This window comes from Candoia aspera, chromosome 2, assembly GCF_035149785.1.
Source record: "Candoia aspera isolate rCanAsp1 chromosome 2, rCanAsp1.hap2, whole genome shotgun sequence".
Classification (NCBI taxonomy): domain Eukaryota; kingdom Metazoa; phylum Chordata; class Lepidosauria; order Squamata; family Boidae; genus Candoia; species Candoia aspera.
In genome coordinates, this window is record NC_086154.1 from 192869053 (window position 1) to 192886832 (window position 17780).

A 17780-nucleotide genomic window follows, 5' to 3' on the forward strand; every position below is an offset into this window, starting at 1 on the left:
TAAAGATCTATGATAATAATTGAAAAGGTCCAGAATATCATTTGGATACAACAAGCTTGCCTAAGCTTGCCTAAGACTGTAGTTGAAACAGGATTTGAAATGGCAGTTACCTGATTTTCAGATCATACTTGCACATGCTATATAAATATATAAAAAAATTCAGTTAGAAGGTTTCATAAGAGGGCCAGGCAGGACAAAATGGAACCCCCACTCCTCATTCCCATCCAGAAGCCAACAATGGTAACTAGATTTTAATTTAACATTAGTGATAGGACAACATTCTCCATGATGCCTGAGAATATCAAACTATCTTACATGGAAGGTTGTCTGGTGCACACAGCTGTCCCCTAAGACCTGAGCGCTGCCCTCATCATCAGTTGATTGAGATTTTGCTGCACAGTATCTAATGTTAGGGCTAGGGCTCTTTCTTTAAGAAAGAACACTTCTATAGCAAAAATGATAGGTCAGACCACAGGCATCTGCAGCTAGCCAAAATGATGCCAACATAAGGGAACGTTCATTGCAACATTAGAGGACAAGCCTGCCCTCATAGTTGCTTTATGACATCACAAACAAGCATGTAAGGGTTGGAGTTTGTGTTGCAACAAGATGAAGCATGTTTTCTCATTCACCACCTGTTCTGTGTGATGCTAGGGTTGGAAGCAGCAGGGAGTCTTGAAAATAAGAAAATTCCAAATGTATTTGAAAAAATTCCTAAACTGCTGAAGAGCAACACATTTTTCACAGGTAACTGGAATTAACACTGAACATAAGAAAACTGGAAAGATCAGCATTAATTACCTCTGCAGTCCAACTTCCTTATATATTTCTAAAAGGAGAATCAGTGGAAAATGCTAGCAACAAAGAGGAACTGTTTCCTGTATTTGCTCAGGCTTCTCCATCTGCATCAATCATTGCATTCGATCCTTGATTTGATGGTCCAGATCTTATTCTAAAAGCAGCAGCAGAGAGACAGAGATTTATATAAGTAATAATGGGCTGTGTTTAACCAACTTTTTCCTATGGATAGACCAACATTAAGATTTCTAATAATTGTGCTCAGTGCTACAAACTACATTTTATAATTAAGAAATTATCATCAGGAGAGTTTGAGAGCTTCTCAAACCAAAGCTGTAGGTAATTTTCAATACAAATTTGATAGTTCGGCAACAGGGAGTAATATAAAACAAATGTCTGTTTAAAGATACACTTAATGGCCCAAAGATAAAAATTACTTTCACTTTTCACATGCCTGATCACAGATTTGCATAGACATTTTCAATCTTTAGAGTGAAAGAGCTAAACGTGCTTTTCTCCCTTCTGAAACAGCCATGTCAAAATTATACAGCAACTATACAGAGGGAAAATAATGTGGTAAAGATCAGTAGCAGTAAATGAGGTTATGTATCAAAATAGACATGTGTCAGATAATGAACCAGAAATTGTAAAAGATTCGATTTAACTCATCTGGCAATTCTGAAAACACCACTGTTCCCATTGCATAGGCCCAGTACTACCAATTGATCATTACGACGATTATATGCATGCCATCAAGATGGCATCAACTCTCAGCAACCACATAGGTCATCCTGGAGAAAATCTATCTCCAGCCTGGCCCTTCAGGTCTGCCAATGATGCACCCATCACTGCTGCTGTTGAGTCAATCTACCTTGTGGCTGATCATCTCTTTCCTTCCACCTTTCCCAGCATTATAGACTTCTCTGGAGAGCTGGGTCTTTGCATAACATGTCCAGAGTATGACAACTTGAGCCTGGTCATTTGTGTCTCATGTGAAAACTCTGGATTTGATAATCCATTTGTTTGTTGTCTTAGCTTTTTAAATATAGCCCTGAACTGTATGCAGCTGTCAACCTCAGCCTGTTATTCTCTGGGCTCATTCATTCATCAAGCTGCTGCTGGATGAACACTGTGGGGCAGGTATCTGGTTGCAGGTTTATTTTGCATTTTCTTTGCTGCTGCATTTCCTTCTGTGGCTTCCATATTTCTCCTTTCTTAAATCTTACATTGTCTGTCAGCAATTGCTACTTCTGCTGCCCCCTGTTCTTTCTCATATCTCTCCTCTTCCTGTCTTGCTTTCTGAGAGCTTTCTTTTTTCTCTTTCTTCTCCAGTGGGTAGAAGTCTGAATGGCTTGCTGGCAAAGAGTTTTTAAAATTAAACTAAGGCTCACATTAAATTTGGCCAAGGTTATACATGGCCCTAGGACCACAGCTGCCCATCCTGCCTTAAATAAAGGAAACCAGTGTGTCTTCTTTAATATAGGGAGTTTCCATATCCAGAAGCTGCATAGTTTAAGCTAGTGTTCCTCAATCTTGGCAACTTTAAGATGTGTGGACTTTCAACTCCCAGAATTCCTCAGCCAGCAGGGATGGCTTGGAAATTCTGAGAGTTGAAATCTACACATCTTAAAGTTGCCAAAGTTGAGAAACACTGGTTTAGGCTAATCCAGATTTGCTAGCAAACCACAATCATGTCAAACCATCAAGAATTGCCCACTGTAAAAAAAAAGTTTGTTTTGTGATATTTCTTGTTCTATTTCTATTGCTAGAGAAATCTGGAAATGCCCTTAAATCATTTTTTAAAATATTCTGTATTATAGTACTTCTTATAAAGAACAGTGTCCTCGCTTCAGCTTAGGTTAGTTATAGCTAAGTTCAACTGAAAGCATGCTGGCTGGGGAATTCTGGGAGTCGAAGTACATCTTAAAGAGAAACATTGAGAAACATTGCTCTAAAGTATTGGCTAGGGAGCCTGATGTCCAAAAAAGACAGCCCCTGGCATTTAATTGAAAATGCAATATGAAAAAACAAGTATCTGGTTAGCAAATGAATGTAACTCATTAAATAAAAAATTTATATTAAATATCAAACATCTTTGGTGACTTTGTGGAGATCCATTTTTCTTGGCAATAGTATGGAACTGGGATTGCCATGTCGTCTATCTCTACCATCCATCCATCCATCCATCCATCCATCCATCCATCATCCAGTCTAGCCACAATGCTAGTATCTCTGATAGTTTCTCATCCAGGTAGTAACCAGGTTCTCCTTGTGTAGCTTCTAAACATACAAAGTCATGTCCTGATACATGTGGATTAAAGCTTCCACATAAATACATTAGTATATATAACTGCCAAGCAATAAATACTTAAGATATTAAATGGAGTTAAATTAAGTTACCAATTTAATTGAAAAACAAATAGACAATTACCTTTCTAGGTGTGCAAATTTATGATTTTTTTCCCCTCAGACTTTAATGGTACTAAACAAAATCATAGCAATATATACAACTGTTGGGATAAACAAGCTCAAGGAATTTTTCCTGATGACCGATGCATTTCTTTGATCTGTAAACAAGAAAATATAATCTATTGGGTTTTTGCACAAAACCTGATTCTGTATCATTAGGTCTAAGAAATTGAGTATACGCATCTGTTTTCATAATCCTTACCACATCAGGATGGTCAACTTTTTTACACCTGGATACTTTAGAAATCACACAGATGTGACCTTTTACAACATGTTTGTCACAATAAAGCCTTGCCTGTTCACAACATGGCTATCAAACTGAGCATAACTTCAAAGCACCCACATAAAGCAAAATCCTAGCTACCCATAATGCTCTCTACTATCCCAGTCTTTTTTTTTTTCCCCTTTGGAGGGGAGTTGGTAGACACATTTGCCATTGCGCTCAAGCCACCCACTATTTTCAGTTTTTAAGAATGCCTGTAAGGCCTATGTACTGTAGGTCTCAGAGACATCTTGGGATAATAAAGATGAAGCTAGAGACTGCTGCTTTCTTTGCAGAATGTCAGCTTTCTACTTAATATTTTTGGTTAAAACTAAAAGAATTAAACATGGGTGGAGCAGGGAGTTTGGCTGGCTGAGGAATTTTGAGAGTTGAAGTCCACACATCTTGAAGTTTCCAAGTTTGAAAAACACTGATCTAGAACATGGAATTACTGGCATTTGATTCATTTGAAAATGATAGATGAGAGTTAATTTCAGGGAACAGCTAAAAGTCAGTGCAAGTCAAGTTCTAGTAGATGTTGCTCCTTAGATAATTACTGTATTGCTTATTGACTCTACCCCACTGTCATTATGCTGGTCTTTGACCGTAATAAAGATTTGATTTGACCATATTGCTCTCCTGGAAGAAGCAATTCTAAACCAGCAAAATATTCTACAACTTTGATTTCATTGGGCTGGCAGTATCCAAAAGGGATTTCACTTGTGCAATAATGCTTTGCATCAATCTGTCTGTCTCTAAAGTTGTTATTTAAATATTTATCCTTCACATGTCTTTCAACCTTTCTGATACTTCTATATCATTAAGATATTTCATTATCTACAGCAAAGAAAGCAATTAGAAATGAAAAAGAAAAAGACAGGTACATATGAGGAAAGTGAAACAATAGCAACCATTTTTAGTAAATTGCCTCAGTATTAGCCTTCCATGCCCCACAGCGCAAGTATGCAGAGTTATGGCAATAAATTGGTTCAACCAAAATCGTATGTTTGACAAATATGGAAGTTCCACTGGATTCAAAATAAAAGGTTTCTAACATGCAGAAAGCCAGGGGAAATGGACCAATGACACATTTAAGGCAGGGGACCAAATGTGTGGGGAGTGGGAAGTGGGGAATCAGAAGCAAGCACACTGCAGCTTCTGAGCCACTGATACACAACTTGTATAGCCCTTGGAGCCAAAAAAGTTGACCAGCCATGTTTCAAGGGCTTGCTAGATATAGCATAACCCTTTAGGTCTCTAATTTTCACAGATGCTAGAATACCATATGCTGTGCTTATTAAATACTACTTCTTTTCAAGAGAACTGAATGTGACTTGGCAGCATAGACCCATCCTAGATCATCATGTGTACCCCTTTCTCCTGTACAACTGTAAGAAATATTTTATCCCCCAAACTGGAAAATGTTTGGTCCCATGCATTTATGGTATAGAGATATGGATGACATGGGCTAGAGTTCTATTTTTGTTCACTCTATTAAAAGTGTATTTCCCATGTTTAATCCCAAGAGTTTCTCAAAGAATTTAGCAAAAACCTTATGAACAACAGTCATAGAAAAGACTAATATCAGGAACAGAAACCATGTGGTTTCCACATGATGCTAAGTTATTTCCAGCATGGTTTCAAGTCCTTAGTTCAGTCTGCCCCATCTCCTTTCATGTGGTAAATTTCACCAAGCAAAAGGGATTGAGGAACAGCTGGGAAATTGCTCCCTCCATAATGGAGACATCTAGCTTCTGCCAGTGGCTAGTCATCCTAGATATTTCAAGCAGTAGCTAATCTAAGATGCTTTTGGTGTGTAATGGCCCTGTCTCTCTCTCATAATTTTACAAGAGGCTCCAAAGACATTATCGTCCATTCATAACCTTTCTGTCTTTCCCCACTATTTTTTTAGTCTTTGTTTCATATGAAATCAGTTAAGGAAGAACATAAAGGAGTACCTACAGATCTTTTGATTGGTAGTATTAGGACTATTCCGTGTTCTGGCAGTACCTAAAGAAGCATACAACTGTTGCAAGTTCTGTTTCATGCAGTGAGATGAATACAAATGACATCAAATTATCCTCTTTCTTTAGCTCTAAGTATTGGGGGTGAGTTTGCATGACCATGATGTGGGAGAAATTACAGCTGTAATTTTGGAATAGGTGAGGAACAGAAATATAAGTAGGAAAGACTTTTGGAAAAGGAAGAGTTAAAATGATGAAGATTGTTTCCTAGAGCAGAGGGATGGACCCAAAAGAAAGACAACTATAAAGCCATTTATACAACTATAATCAGCCAAAAGAACTGTTAGAATTGAGCAGTTGGAGATAATATGATTCATCTATTCCAGTAGAAATTGTGCAGCTTTTCTGATGTGCATGTTTGTGTGTATGCATGTGCACATATGTGCTTGGGTGTTTACAGTTAGATTTTTCTCAGGTTCTGAACAAAGAAGGAAGCTGAAGGGGGAAAAACTGGAAAGAATATATTTTGCTCATGGTATTATCTGAGCTTCATAAAGAACAAGCAAACAAAATGTGGTTTTCCCCATAAATGCCCAAAATAGAAATAGTGCAGTTATTAGTTCCTATTAAGACTTTCTGGGAAAAACAAATAAATTAAAAAGCCAGAACTTATAATTAGCTAGCACCTGTAATGGTATGTGGGAATGACCTTGGGAGACGGGAGGGAGAGCTGCAGACTGCACAACCTATGTGTAAAAGATGTCTCAGACCACAGAAGGAAGGAGGACGTGGGAAACATTTCAGAAGGGACCCTCCCTACTTTTTCAAGACAGTAAAAGGAAAGGAGGGGAGAAATATTTTCAGTCTTGCAAGATTCTGTTAATGTAACCTTAGAATAAAGATAGAGCTAGGACTTCTGGTTGGGCTTCCTGTCTGGACTACCTCACAGGGCTAACAGCACCAGGCAGCATGCAAGATGGAATTACTATTTCTAATCCAGATGAGGTTTTCCTCTCTGCTTGTGCCATGTTTAAAATACTAGGTACTAAAATATAGTGTTACACACATTATGCTATGTTCGTGCATGCTTCAACTGGGTTCTGTCATCACACTGTGCTTTAAAATTGGGGTTCTGAAATGGTTGTGACATCTACACAGGCAGTTCACAAGCAACTTTGAAGATGTTCGCAATTTGGGATTTGTATTTGCAAATCTGAAGCCCTGGCAGGCAAAGCCAAGCAGCACTTGCGCTAGTTTTGCCTTGGTGAAGTGGGAAGCAAGACATGGAGCGAGTTCTGATAGATGTTACTCAGGTGGAGATCAGAGTTGCACCTCTTCAAGTGAGCTCTTGGAGAAGGCCAAGACATCCTGTTCTACTCATCGGTTGGGCAGCTCCAGGACAGGGCAGCGCTGAAAGACCTCCCACAGTTTAAAGAGCAGCAGATTTCTTGACAGATGTTAGCAGCAGACACATGGTACAGAGAAATGGGCCCAAGAGGAAAAAAATGCAGATGTTTCTCTGGGGCTGCAGTAATTTTGACACAGAGGTCAGATGATCCTCCACCTTTGGCACTGTTTTCAGTGGCAAATTGTATGGAAACAACAACTGGCTAGCAAAAAGAAGCTGACTTCACTTTAAGTTCTTTGTATCACCTTCAAGAATGATTCAGAGAAATTGGAACAAGCCTTCCTTGACAGAGCTGGAGAGGTCTCAGAACTCACTTCCACTTTGCTCCCTGCTTGGTCAAGGCAGCCTGGCTATTGGCCGCCCAGCAAAGTAGACAGCAATGCCCCAGTAGGCTTTGAGAGATGACTAGACTGGCGGGTTTGGCCACCTTTCAAAACCACCCACCAACCATTTTTCGGTATTATTTGTTTAATATTAACTTTATTCATAAAGCAGAGCTCAGAAATTAATTCATCATTTTTATGGAGTCACGGTATCAGAAAATTTGAGAACCCCTGTGCTAAACCATAAATGGGCTTGGGAGAAGATTTCAGTGATGATTGTCAAGAACGAGGATAAGAAAAGACAAGAGCAAAAAGAGGAGAACTGGATTTAAGGCTCATAGGAAGATGACGGATGCATCACAGAAACTCAGTGGGGTACCCTGTTTGATTTTAAAGATTTTAATCTACATGTTTAAAAAAAATTGTTGCCACAGACAAATACTGAAATTTTGCATGTATTTTTAAAAACCTGAAGTTATCTGGAATCTGAAATTTCTGAATTCCACACTGAAGTCTTAAGGCTGCTATTATACCCCAAATCTGATCTGTAGCCTGGAGGGAGGGAGACAAAGTAATAGATAGACTGAATTAGAGTAATTCCTCATTTATACCTGCTTTAGAAGAAAAAGTTATCATCCATCTTCTCTGCCCATGGTTTCCTTCCAGCCTCAGCCTCATTTAATTATTCTTCCTAGATTTTAACCCATTGCATCTTACGCCTTTCTCTTTCAGCTATCCTACATTTGGGCTCCTTGGCCATTATCTACATGTTTCTTAGGACATCTCCAATATCATAGGCCAGTACTCCATATTTCTATCTATCCATGCAACACATTTTATTCTTTGCAGTTTTTATGGTTGGAATCCTAGCCATACTGGCGTTTCGATTTCTGCGAGGATTAAACTCCCACATAATCAAGACATTATTCTTTTTACCTGTTGGAAATACTGTTCTGTGAGCTGATGTTTGCCTTGATTCCTTATTTTGAAATATGCAGCTGTAATTTCCAGGAATACTTGGTCTGATTCTCAAGACACTGGTTATGTTGAAAAGTCCCGCATCTGTCAGCTTATATGTAGTGTTTGCAAATATTGTGTCATTTATTTTCTTTTCATAAACCCAAAAAACTTTAGCCAGGGGATACCCTTCTGATTGACAAGTTAAGATATGATCCTCTTCTTCTTTTCTTTCCTGGATGTTTATCCCCTTGTAAGGTGCTACATAAAAAGATATAGAGTGAAATAATTACTTGAGATCTCTACATGCTTCAGACGTTTCTTTCAGATATTTCTGTGCCACTGTTTGTTTTTTTTCCCTCAGAGCTGATTCACAAAGACATTGCATTAGGAGAGATATTTTGTGTTGATTTTATTAAATGCACTTTTTCATTCAGTGTGCAAATCTTTAAAAAACATTTTGGGAAAAAACTACAATGATATTATTAGCAGTTTTCCTCCCAATAATAAAAGCTTAGAAGGAACCATTTTTATCATGGCCGCAGGAAAGAAAGGTTTTAAATCTCTCTTCCTGCCTGCTATGTTTTGATCATTATTACTCACACACAAACACATAGTTGCATTTTTTAAAAATGTGCATGTTAAAGGTAACTATTCATTAATGTTGCAGCCCTCTGATCCAAAGGACAAAATGCCAAGAGCTATAAAATATAAGTCAGAATTTCTTTTTCAAGATTGGGGGTGGGAAAAGCTAACCTCAGAACTTCCCTTCTAGCTGCCATGGAAATTTCTGAGAAGCCATAAAAGGTAGGAGGCAGGAAGTAGAATCTCACTTGCTTTCTGGATATTCATAGAGATAATTGAGAAGATGTGAAGAGGGTTAATCTGTTTCTTTGTTATGAAACAGATGATGACAAAATCATAATCTCTCCATGATTACAAGAGTGTGAGGAAGAGAGGAGATGAATCCTGGTCCCCCATTGCCATCTGGGTCACTCTGTGACCAGCTATAGCTCAAAGGCTGTCTTGCTTGTGTAGACTCCATGGCTGGTTGTGTAGGTCCCCTACATGATCTTCCAGGGCTCTAAAATAAACAACAGCTATTGCAAGCGAATCAGCCCCTCACTTGTGACCTTGGCTCTGTAGTGTGAGGAACAACAGTGGAATCAGCAAGGGAGCAAAGGGGGCCAATAATCCTCATGTACTTTTAACACAATTCTATCTACATAGTGGATAGCAAGTCTTAAAAGATCAGGAGTCAGGGTAGCACATTTCTGGACTAACAATTTTTATCAAGGCATATGCTTTTTAATAAAATGTGCTCATCTGAAAAGGTGCTATCAGACTCCTTCAGATTTTTGACCACCATAGACTAACACGTCTTTCCTCCTACAAGTAGTCTTCGGTGCTCCTTTTTTCAGAGAAAATGAATACTAGAAAACATATCCTGAAATTCTCACTGATAAAGAATGGCACATCATTAAGCTTTTTGCCCCTGACATTCTAACCTTCAAATTGACTAACCTTCAATTTTCAAGTCAATATACTTGTGGTCAGCTTCATGATAGTTAACAACGCAAAGGTAACTTCCAGCATCTGTGATCCTTACATGGGTGATATGTAGCATAGAATAGCCCCTTTTCAATTCCTCATGTAGCAATGTAGCTCTTCCTTGAAAATGTTGGTGTTGCCCTGAGAGGTCTTCTTGTCCATTTTGGAGCTTGTAAACTTCCTTGGATTCCTCTGACAGTTTTTGCTGCCAGAAGATATTTAAATGTGTCAGATTCAAGGAGTTATCAGCTGGAAAGCGACATCCTATAGTCACATTGCTCCCATATTCTGCAGAGTAATGAGGTTGAACAACACTGACCCTGAATAAAGCTGGAAAAAAAGCAAAAGAAACAAGCAAACAAAACTTGAGCATCCACCAGGCAATTGACATTTTTATGCAGGAATATGTGTGCAGTAACCCAGTTAACTAGGAGCCTGCAGATAGATCTCTAATCAACTCAGTACCTTTACTTTATGGCTGTGTGACATGTTTTTCTAAGGGATTGCATATTCATGGGCTCACAGCCCCTGTTGCTCCCATAAAGTAGAATTCTCTGAATCAACTGGAAAGGATTAATGGGGTGGTCTTAATCATTGCAGGCTTTCTAGAGGAGTAACAATGATCTAGAAAGTACTCATATCCTTTGTTGTTCCTCATTTTAATGTAGACTTAGTAATATCATTTGCACGTCTGGTATGCAAACCAGATTTTTTTTTTCTGGCTAGTCTGTACTTTTACCAATATAGTGAAAAATGCATACAAGAGAGAAGTGCGTATACAAGCTGCATATACAAAAAGTGTGTACAAAACATAGATCTATTAGGAGAAAAAGATATGAAAATGGGGAAATATTTCTAATCAGACCTTTTTTTTTCCTTTTCGAGTTGCAACTGATGCAGAAATGAGAAGCAATTAATTTAAATTAGAAAAAGGAGAATGAGAAGCCAAGCGGAGCTGAACATGACACTCTGGCCCATCTAAATAGAGAATCAGCCAAAGGTAGTACAGAAAGCTACCTGAGATGGGCTCATTGAAATGGTTTTATTGTGAAGAGCCCCTGATTCCTACCCAGTGTTTTATTTGTACAACATATTTCACATGATTCATAAACCGGGAGATTATGGTGAGACTAGTTCCAGGCATATTCAAAAACAATACTTTGAAAATATTACAGGAAAGTGAAAAGTGCAGTAGGTAACATCTTTCTTTTAGTTATGATCACTGAAACACATGATATGCTAATTTTAGAGATCTGCAAGTTTACCAGGAAGAAGATTCTAAAACCAATATAATTCTAGAAATGGAAATCTTCAACAGCATGAACCAGGGGTGGGGGGGCAACCTTTTTGCTGGCAGCCACATTTGGCATTCAGACTGCATAGTGAAGGTTTCATGAATGCCATGAGGAAGGTCTTCCCCACTCACAAAACTGCTGTCATGGCTGCATGGTGAGTTACAGAACGGAAAGGCCAGGTGAGACACAGGAAGGAATGTCGGAGGAGAGATTTTCAGGCACACCGCTGCCCTACGTGTCAGGTTAGTGGTTCCAGATGGTTCCCCCAAGCCTACTTAAATGTGGTTTCTTTCCCAGAATGACTCTGGTTCTCAGTGGCTTACCATGAGTTTGAATCTACAACCAGACCCGGTCTTTTGGAGCTTGCTCCAAATACCTTTGGAACATCTTTTGGGCCAGCCGAATGGAAAGAGGGAGGCCCGAGCAATAACACCTGTCCTTTTGAATAGCTCCCACTAAATGACTACAGGGCTTGTTCCCAAAGGACCGTGGCCACACCAAAGCACCCCAAACACTGATTCACTTTGGCTTAGAGCCCATTACTGCCACACTTCTCCCAACCTGAGCTTTTAGGAAGTAGTGAACAATTTCAAAGTTCTGGCACAAATCCGAAGTTCCGTAAATTCAATGGACAATTCTGAGAATATTATTGGAAAATACCCAATAAAAAACTCTTACCTGCTATCAAAGAAAGCTGGGTTGCAAACAGCAGAACTGGTAGGAACTTGGCCATTTTTCTAGGAGTATCTTAAAGACAAGAGTAACATTAATACCATAATACTTCAGCAGACTGACTCAGGCTAAGGCGCTTTGCAATGTTTTTGTTAATAAAAGCCAATTCACTGAGGATTTTTAAAAAACAATTGATATGCCAGAAGGCAATTTTTTTTCCTTTCCCACAGAGAAGTGGCCCTTTAGCCACCACTCACACATAAAGTATAGGGGAAAGTTGGTCTTCCCCGTGCTGGGAGAAGAGGCACCAACTAGACCAGCTTCCCCTCCATCTCTCCCCTTGCAGGCAGAAGAGTAGAGGAGAACAGCTGCCTTGGTACCAGTTCTCCAGCACTACAGCGGGACCACCCAGTGGGATCGGAAAACTTGCCAAAGGAGATGCGCTGCTCTTCTGCTGCTAGTGCCTGGCACCAAAGGAGGTATTCCCACCCTGCCTCTCTCCTCCTCTACTTCCCATAAACCTTATTCTGCAGGGAGATTTTTATGCTAGTATACTTTTCTGCTTACTCCTACCTTGGAAGAAGGCACTTGAATGCTGCCATACGTCATTTGTATTGGAAATTCACATGACCATTACCTGGCACTAACTGTCACGGCCCTATTAACTGCAACATTTAAAGGGTTTTGCTAGCTTCCTGTTTGTTATGGGACAAATCCAATATGCTGCTACTGACCTTTTCAACGCTAAATTCTTGGCTGGATTTTTAAGGGACTACTGTCTTCTAAATGAATGTGCTTGTCAATTGAGACCAAGTTCAGAGTCCTTCCCCATGTGTCCCCTTACCTTGAAAGTTACTGGGTAGACATGCTGATCCAAGACATTTTGCTCTCCCAAAGCCAATTTCACCAGAAGAAAAGAGCATTTGTCTTACTGCCACACTGTCGGTAATGACTGTGACTGTCCCATGGCTAAGTCTGCAGGCTATTTCGAGAATTCAGGACGCATACAACTCTGCCTTCCAAGGGAAGGGAAAGGAAGGGCCCGAAAGGTTAGTTCTGGAGGAACATTTGGGAATGAAACTCCTGACATTGTTTCCCAGCATCTGCCACTGAGGTAATCGCCTTCCTTTGCAGAACCGTAGAGCTAGTTTTATAGTTCAAAAGAAACTTTGCTGGGACAGTCTCCAAACTTTAGAACTTCCTCCACAGATCTTCACTACAACTATCTTTTAGGCTAAAGCTAAAGTATTTCCTGTGCAGATGGATTCATAGTTGCATTTAACCTGTTATCTTACTTGTTGTATGCTATTTTAATGCATTGGTTTAGTCCTAGAGGGTATTTTGTAGTTTTATTTACTGTTTTTATTTGCTGTTATGCTTCTATACTTATATTTCTTTTGTAAGCTACCTTGAAGATGCTTGGAAAAAGATTTCTATAAATCTAGTTTAAAAAACAATGACTGGTACCATCTAGTGCAGGGCAGGCGTTTGACACCAGTTTGGAGATCCAACCTACTGTGCCAAGAACATAAAGAGGCATGCTGGATTATGCCAAGTGCCTATCTAAATACAATAGTAACTTTCTACTCATGGCCCTTGGAAACTTGCATCAAGAAGTATATACATAACCAACTGGTAAGGCAAGAACTAAAATGATTAAGGACAAAAGGGTATTATCATCTTTTCCAAGAAAAGAAGTGTATCTTTAAATTATATATACCCCATGTCCTAGGGGAGGGCACCACAAAAGTCACAGGATGGATCTCATCTAAGAATTGTGAAGTCCAGCTCTATAAAGGAAATCCAGACTCTCCTAGTGACCCAGACACAGAAAGGGAAAAATATATGCATTGATGAGCAGTTGTTATGCTGGAAAATGTTTGGATGTACAAAGTCTAATGTCTTTTTTTTTTTTGCCTCGCCCACCCAAGCTGCTCATCTTTGCCAGCTTTTGTCCCAATTAATTCCCTTCCAGTAGCTTCAGTGGGAGAGAACTTGCAAAGTAAATACATTTTTAAAACCTTGGGGAGAAACTGGAATTGCCTCCCCTCCATCCATCCCTTCTAATACACTTTGTGAATCCAGCAGGCTTAGAGTTTCCTCTGCTTCTGATCCCCTTTCCCGGTGAGAGGGAATTCCTCTATAAATTGGCAGTGTGAGGCAGGACCATAACATCAATGAGTTACTTGCCGAGTTACTGAGACCAACCCACTGCTCTGAATCACACCATTGTGGATAGTGGTATGGCCCCTGCACGATTGCAGCCAGTGAAGGCAAATCCACCACCTCTCTGGGTGATTGGTTCCACCATCAGACCCCTCTTATTGCCATGACTTTTTTTTCCCTCACTTCCCACCAGAACTTACCTGCCTGTACTTCAGATCCCTCATCTGATGTCCTGCCTTCTGGGATGATAGAAAACAGGCCTGGGAGCACCACTCCTCTGTGTGATCCATGATTCACACCCCATGATATTCAGACCATGTGATATTCCAATCTCATGATATTCAGACCACATGGTGAAGCTAGCCTTGCATTAAAAATAGTGCCTGTCCAGTTTAACCCAGCATATTTTTTCTGCTGACTCAACGACTGGAGGAAAGCACTTGGACGTGGTTACAGGAAAGAACACTATGGAGCAGGATGGAGACATAAATGGGAACCATACTTTACCTTTTCCTTTACGGCAGAGGAAGGAATAATCATGGAAACAGAAGAACATCCCAAACCAACAGAGGTGAAATACAGAATGAAAGCAGTCGCAGGATCCTAACTAACAATAGCATCTACACAGAGCTTCCCAGAAGAGGCTTGGAAAGCAGCAAGAGACGCTGAGGGAGGGGAGAAGGCAGCTGGCCAGCATCCTTTGGCTGTAATTGAGACGCTTGCCTCCTTTTTGCACCCCTTTCCTAGGTTCAGATGTCATTACAAGACTGGGTCTGGCAAGGTAGCCACCGTACTTAGTCTTGTCCTGTGTATTCCTAAAGCAAAATCAGATGTTTTCAACTGAACGATGATTCCCTGTTCCAGAGAATTCCTGCCTTCTGGTTTTGACAGATGTCTAGAACTGAAAATCTGCAGTAGTTCTCAAAGCATACAGGGATGAGCTCAAGAAGTAATGTATTTATTGGTCGCTCTTTCATTGTTCACTGACTTGTCCTTGGTTGGCACATGGATTTCAGCAGCATCTATAGCAAACTGCACACTATTGACATGCACTTTTCATTTGCCACCCCACCCACCACACACTCCTGTAAACACCCACAACTGTTTATCTACCCCCAATCCCTGTGGACACCCAGGACTGTTTTGTACTATTCTTTACATCTGTGTACAAACAGGACTGGAAACTTCCTTTTGAAACTGGCCCTGACAAGTTATCCGAAATATGACCCTGCTCTGCACATGCACAGAGTTTTAATGCAATTTTTCTCTTTAAACTATGCAAAACATAAGGCCAAACAGTAAAGCCAAAGGAAAACAATATGCTGTTCCCAAGATGATGTCAGGATCTCTGCTCTTTTGCCATTGTTTGTCACACTTTTCTGAAGTTGCTTTGAAGACATTAACTAAAATTTGCTGGCTGAGAATTCTGTCAATTTCAACCCCAACACATCTGGGGAGTAACAGGTTTGGGAAGGCTCTAGTACAGGAAAGCTGCTGTTCCCATTATTCCAACAATATTTCATTCTACCTATTACATTTTTAATCCACCCAATACCTGGAATTCTCTGAATGGATCACAGGTAATTGAAAACAATTATATAAAATAAAATTGTGGAAAAAGCAATATGCATGAAGTCTATTTACCGTATCTATTATCTATCATCTCTTTCATCTGTCTTTATATCCCAATGTAATGGAGACCCTTGAAATAAAAAATAATTAAAACACTGCCTGAGCGAAAACCAGTCTTAGCCTGGTCCAAAAGAAACATGTCCTAGGTAGTAGGTGTGCCTCGCTTTTCCTTGGGGTCCCTGAACAGAGGTTTTCCCTGAAACAAGATGGATTAAACCCCACAGAGAACCTGGATTTGCACATGGAAAGATTTTGCTAATGAAGCTGCCAACAAGCACAGCAACTCTTCAAATGGCTGGATGGGCAAGGAAGAGGGCTGACTCTTAGCTGGGAGCCACGTGCAGCTGAGTCCATGGCTAGAACTGTCTCAGGGTGGGCTGTGAACCTGCATTATGGATGGAGGTCACAAGACATTGCACATGTCATGATGTCATTGTGCAAATGACACCATCAAGTATGTCATTAGAGTTGTTTCCATCATGGAACAGACACAAACCATATACTACATAACATTGCTGTGATGACATCATGATGCACATGACATCTCTTCCCTCCTGGCTGCTCTAGTGATGCCCATAATTTATCCAGCATCCTATCAACTTCATAAATAAATGCCTATTTTTGCACAGAGACACCCTGCTTCTTTTCTTAAAAGGCTGTTCCTCTTGAAATCTTCTGAATTCATTTTGAGTGCAAAGAACTAATATATTAGAGAAAAGACCCTGTTCTAGAGCTCTACTGAGATACCACTGTTCTGTATCAGGATTTTACTCACCTCAGGAGCCGTGTCAGAACTGTCCCCCACAGTTGATTTTCCTTGACTTCCCTCAAGCAGCTCTGTGCTAGCTTAAGTGTCTGAATGCTACCAGAAAGCAATGATTCTGCTTTCTTTACCATCAGCTGGTTTTTACAGCAGCTGCAGCATCTTTTTACTAGGAAGCAGAATGTGGTTTGGCTTTCATTTTCACTGGTGAGCATTATCTACATCTTTGCTGCTCTATCAAGGGGAGTTTCCCCACTTGCATGGTAGAAACGCTGACAGCGTTGGGGGTTTCTTTCCCTGCTATGTTCCCATTCAGTTGCCTTCATCTCATCTCCAGCTCATGAGTGAGACAGACTTAAGCCATCCAGAGGTGAATCAGTGTTAAAGTGGTGTTTCCTCTTCCAAGGCAATAACCTTCTGTGGTGTTTTTGAGGTGTGACAGAAGCCCAGTCAAGGGAGCCATGATCAATGTAGTGCCTGTTGAAGCTGGCCAATCAATTGTTGCCCCCCCAAATCACTGGGCAACACCTGGTAAGAAATGTGCCAGGCCTTGAAATGGGGAAATGAGCTAATAGTGGAATAGATGAAAGGACAAATCCCCTTCTGTTGCCTCACACACAAAAGCACAGAGGAATCTGGAAATTGGCATTTGTTGCCTCTATAAAATAGGGAAAAAAGAGTAGAGAAATCCTAAGTAAAAGTACTGCTTGCTTGTGTTTCCAATTGTTTTTTTCTTTTTAACTTTCTTTGGTTTGAGTTACAGGGTTTCTCAACCAGAGTTCTGTGGAACCCTCGGGTTCCACGAGAGGTCACCATGGGTTCTCTGAGAGATCACAATTTATTTAAAAAATTATTTCAAATTGGGGCAACTTCACATTAAAGAGGTAAGTTTCATTCTTTATTTTTAGTTTAAGAACACTGTTAATGCACATATACAGGCCTACACAAGAAACAAATATAATAATTTTGTAAGTTCCAGCCTATATATGAGCCTGAATATGCAGGGGTTCCCCAAGGCCTGAAAAATATTTCACAGGTTCCTCCAGGGTCAAAAGGTTGAGAAAGGCTGGAATGGGGTATAGGAGGAAGGCACAGGAAGAATTCTAAAGATGATGGATAAAGTCTGCAGCCAGACCTGTTCCATTCCTGCTGCAGGGCCTTGATTGGCAAGTGTCTTTCTCACTGGCTGGTGACCTGCAAAAGAGGGAGGATGGCATAGCTTGAAGAATTAACCAATCACTTTGCTCGCCCTGCTCTGCCCACAAGAAATCAGGACAGTCGGATGTGGCAGGGAATCAGAACAGAGGCAAGAAGTGCAGAATAGGAATTGGCAACGGAGGCAGCCAATTTCAAACTGGTACAGGTAGTTCTCATTTAGTAACTGCCTCATTTAGCAACTGTTTGCAGTTACGACAGTGATGAAAAAGTAACTTTGCAACCAGTCCTCACATTTTCTTCCCAAGAAAACACAATAGAAAAAAGCAGGGAATTTCTTTATGGGGAGGGGGATGGTAAAGAGT

At 40.2% G+C, this 17780-nt stretch overlaps 1 protein-coding gene across 1 annotated transcript; it reads right to left on the reverse strand.

The window, feature by feature from the left end:
* Positions 1-3254: 3254 nt before the first annotated feature.
* On the reverse strand, positions 3255-16350 carry CD274 (CD274 molecule). Its single transcript, XM_063295073.1, has 5 exons — positions 16273-16350; positions 11706-11774; positions 9706-10062; positions 8161-8442; positions 3255-3365 (listed from the first exon to the last, which is right to left on the reverse strand). Exons 2-5 carry the CDS (start codon positions 11758-11760, stop codon positions 3265-3267), a joined length of 795 nt encoding a protein of 264 aa, XP_063151143.1. The 5' UTR covers positions 11761-11774; positions 16273-16350; the 3' UTR covers positions 3255-3264.
* Positions 16351-17780: the final 1430 nt, after the last annotated feature.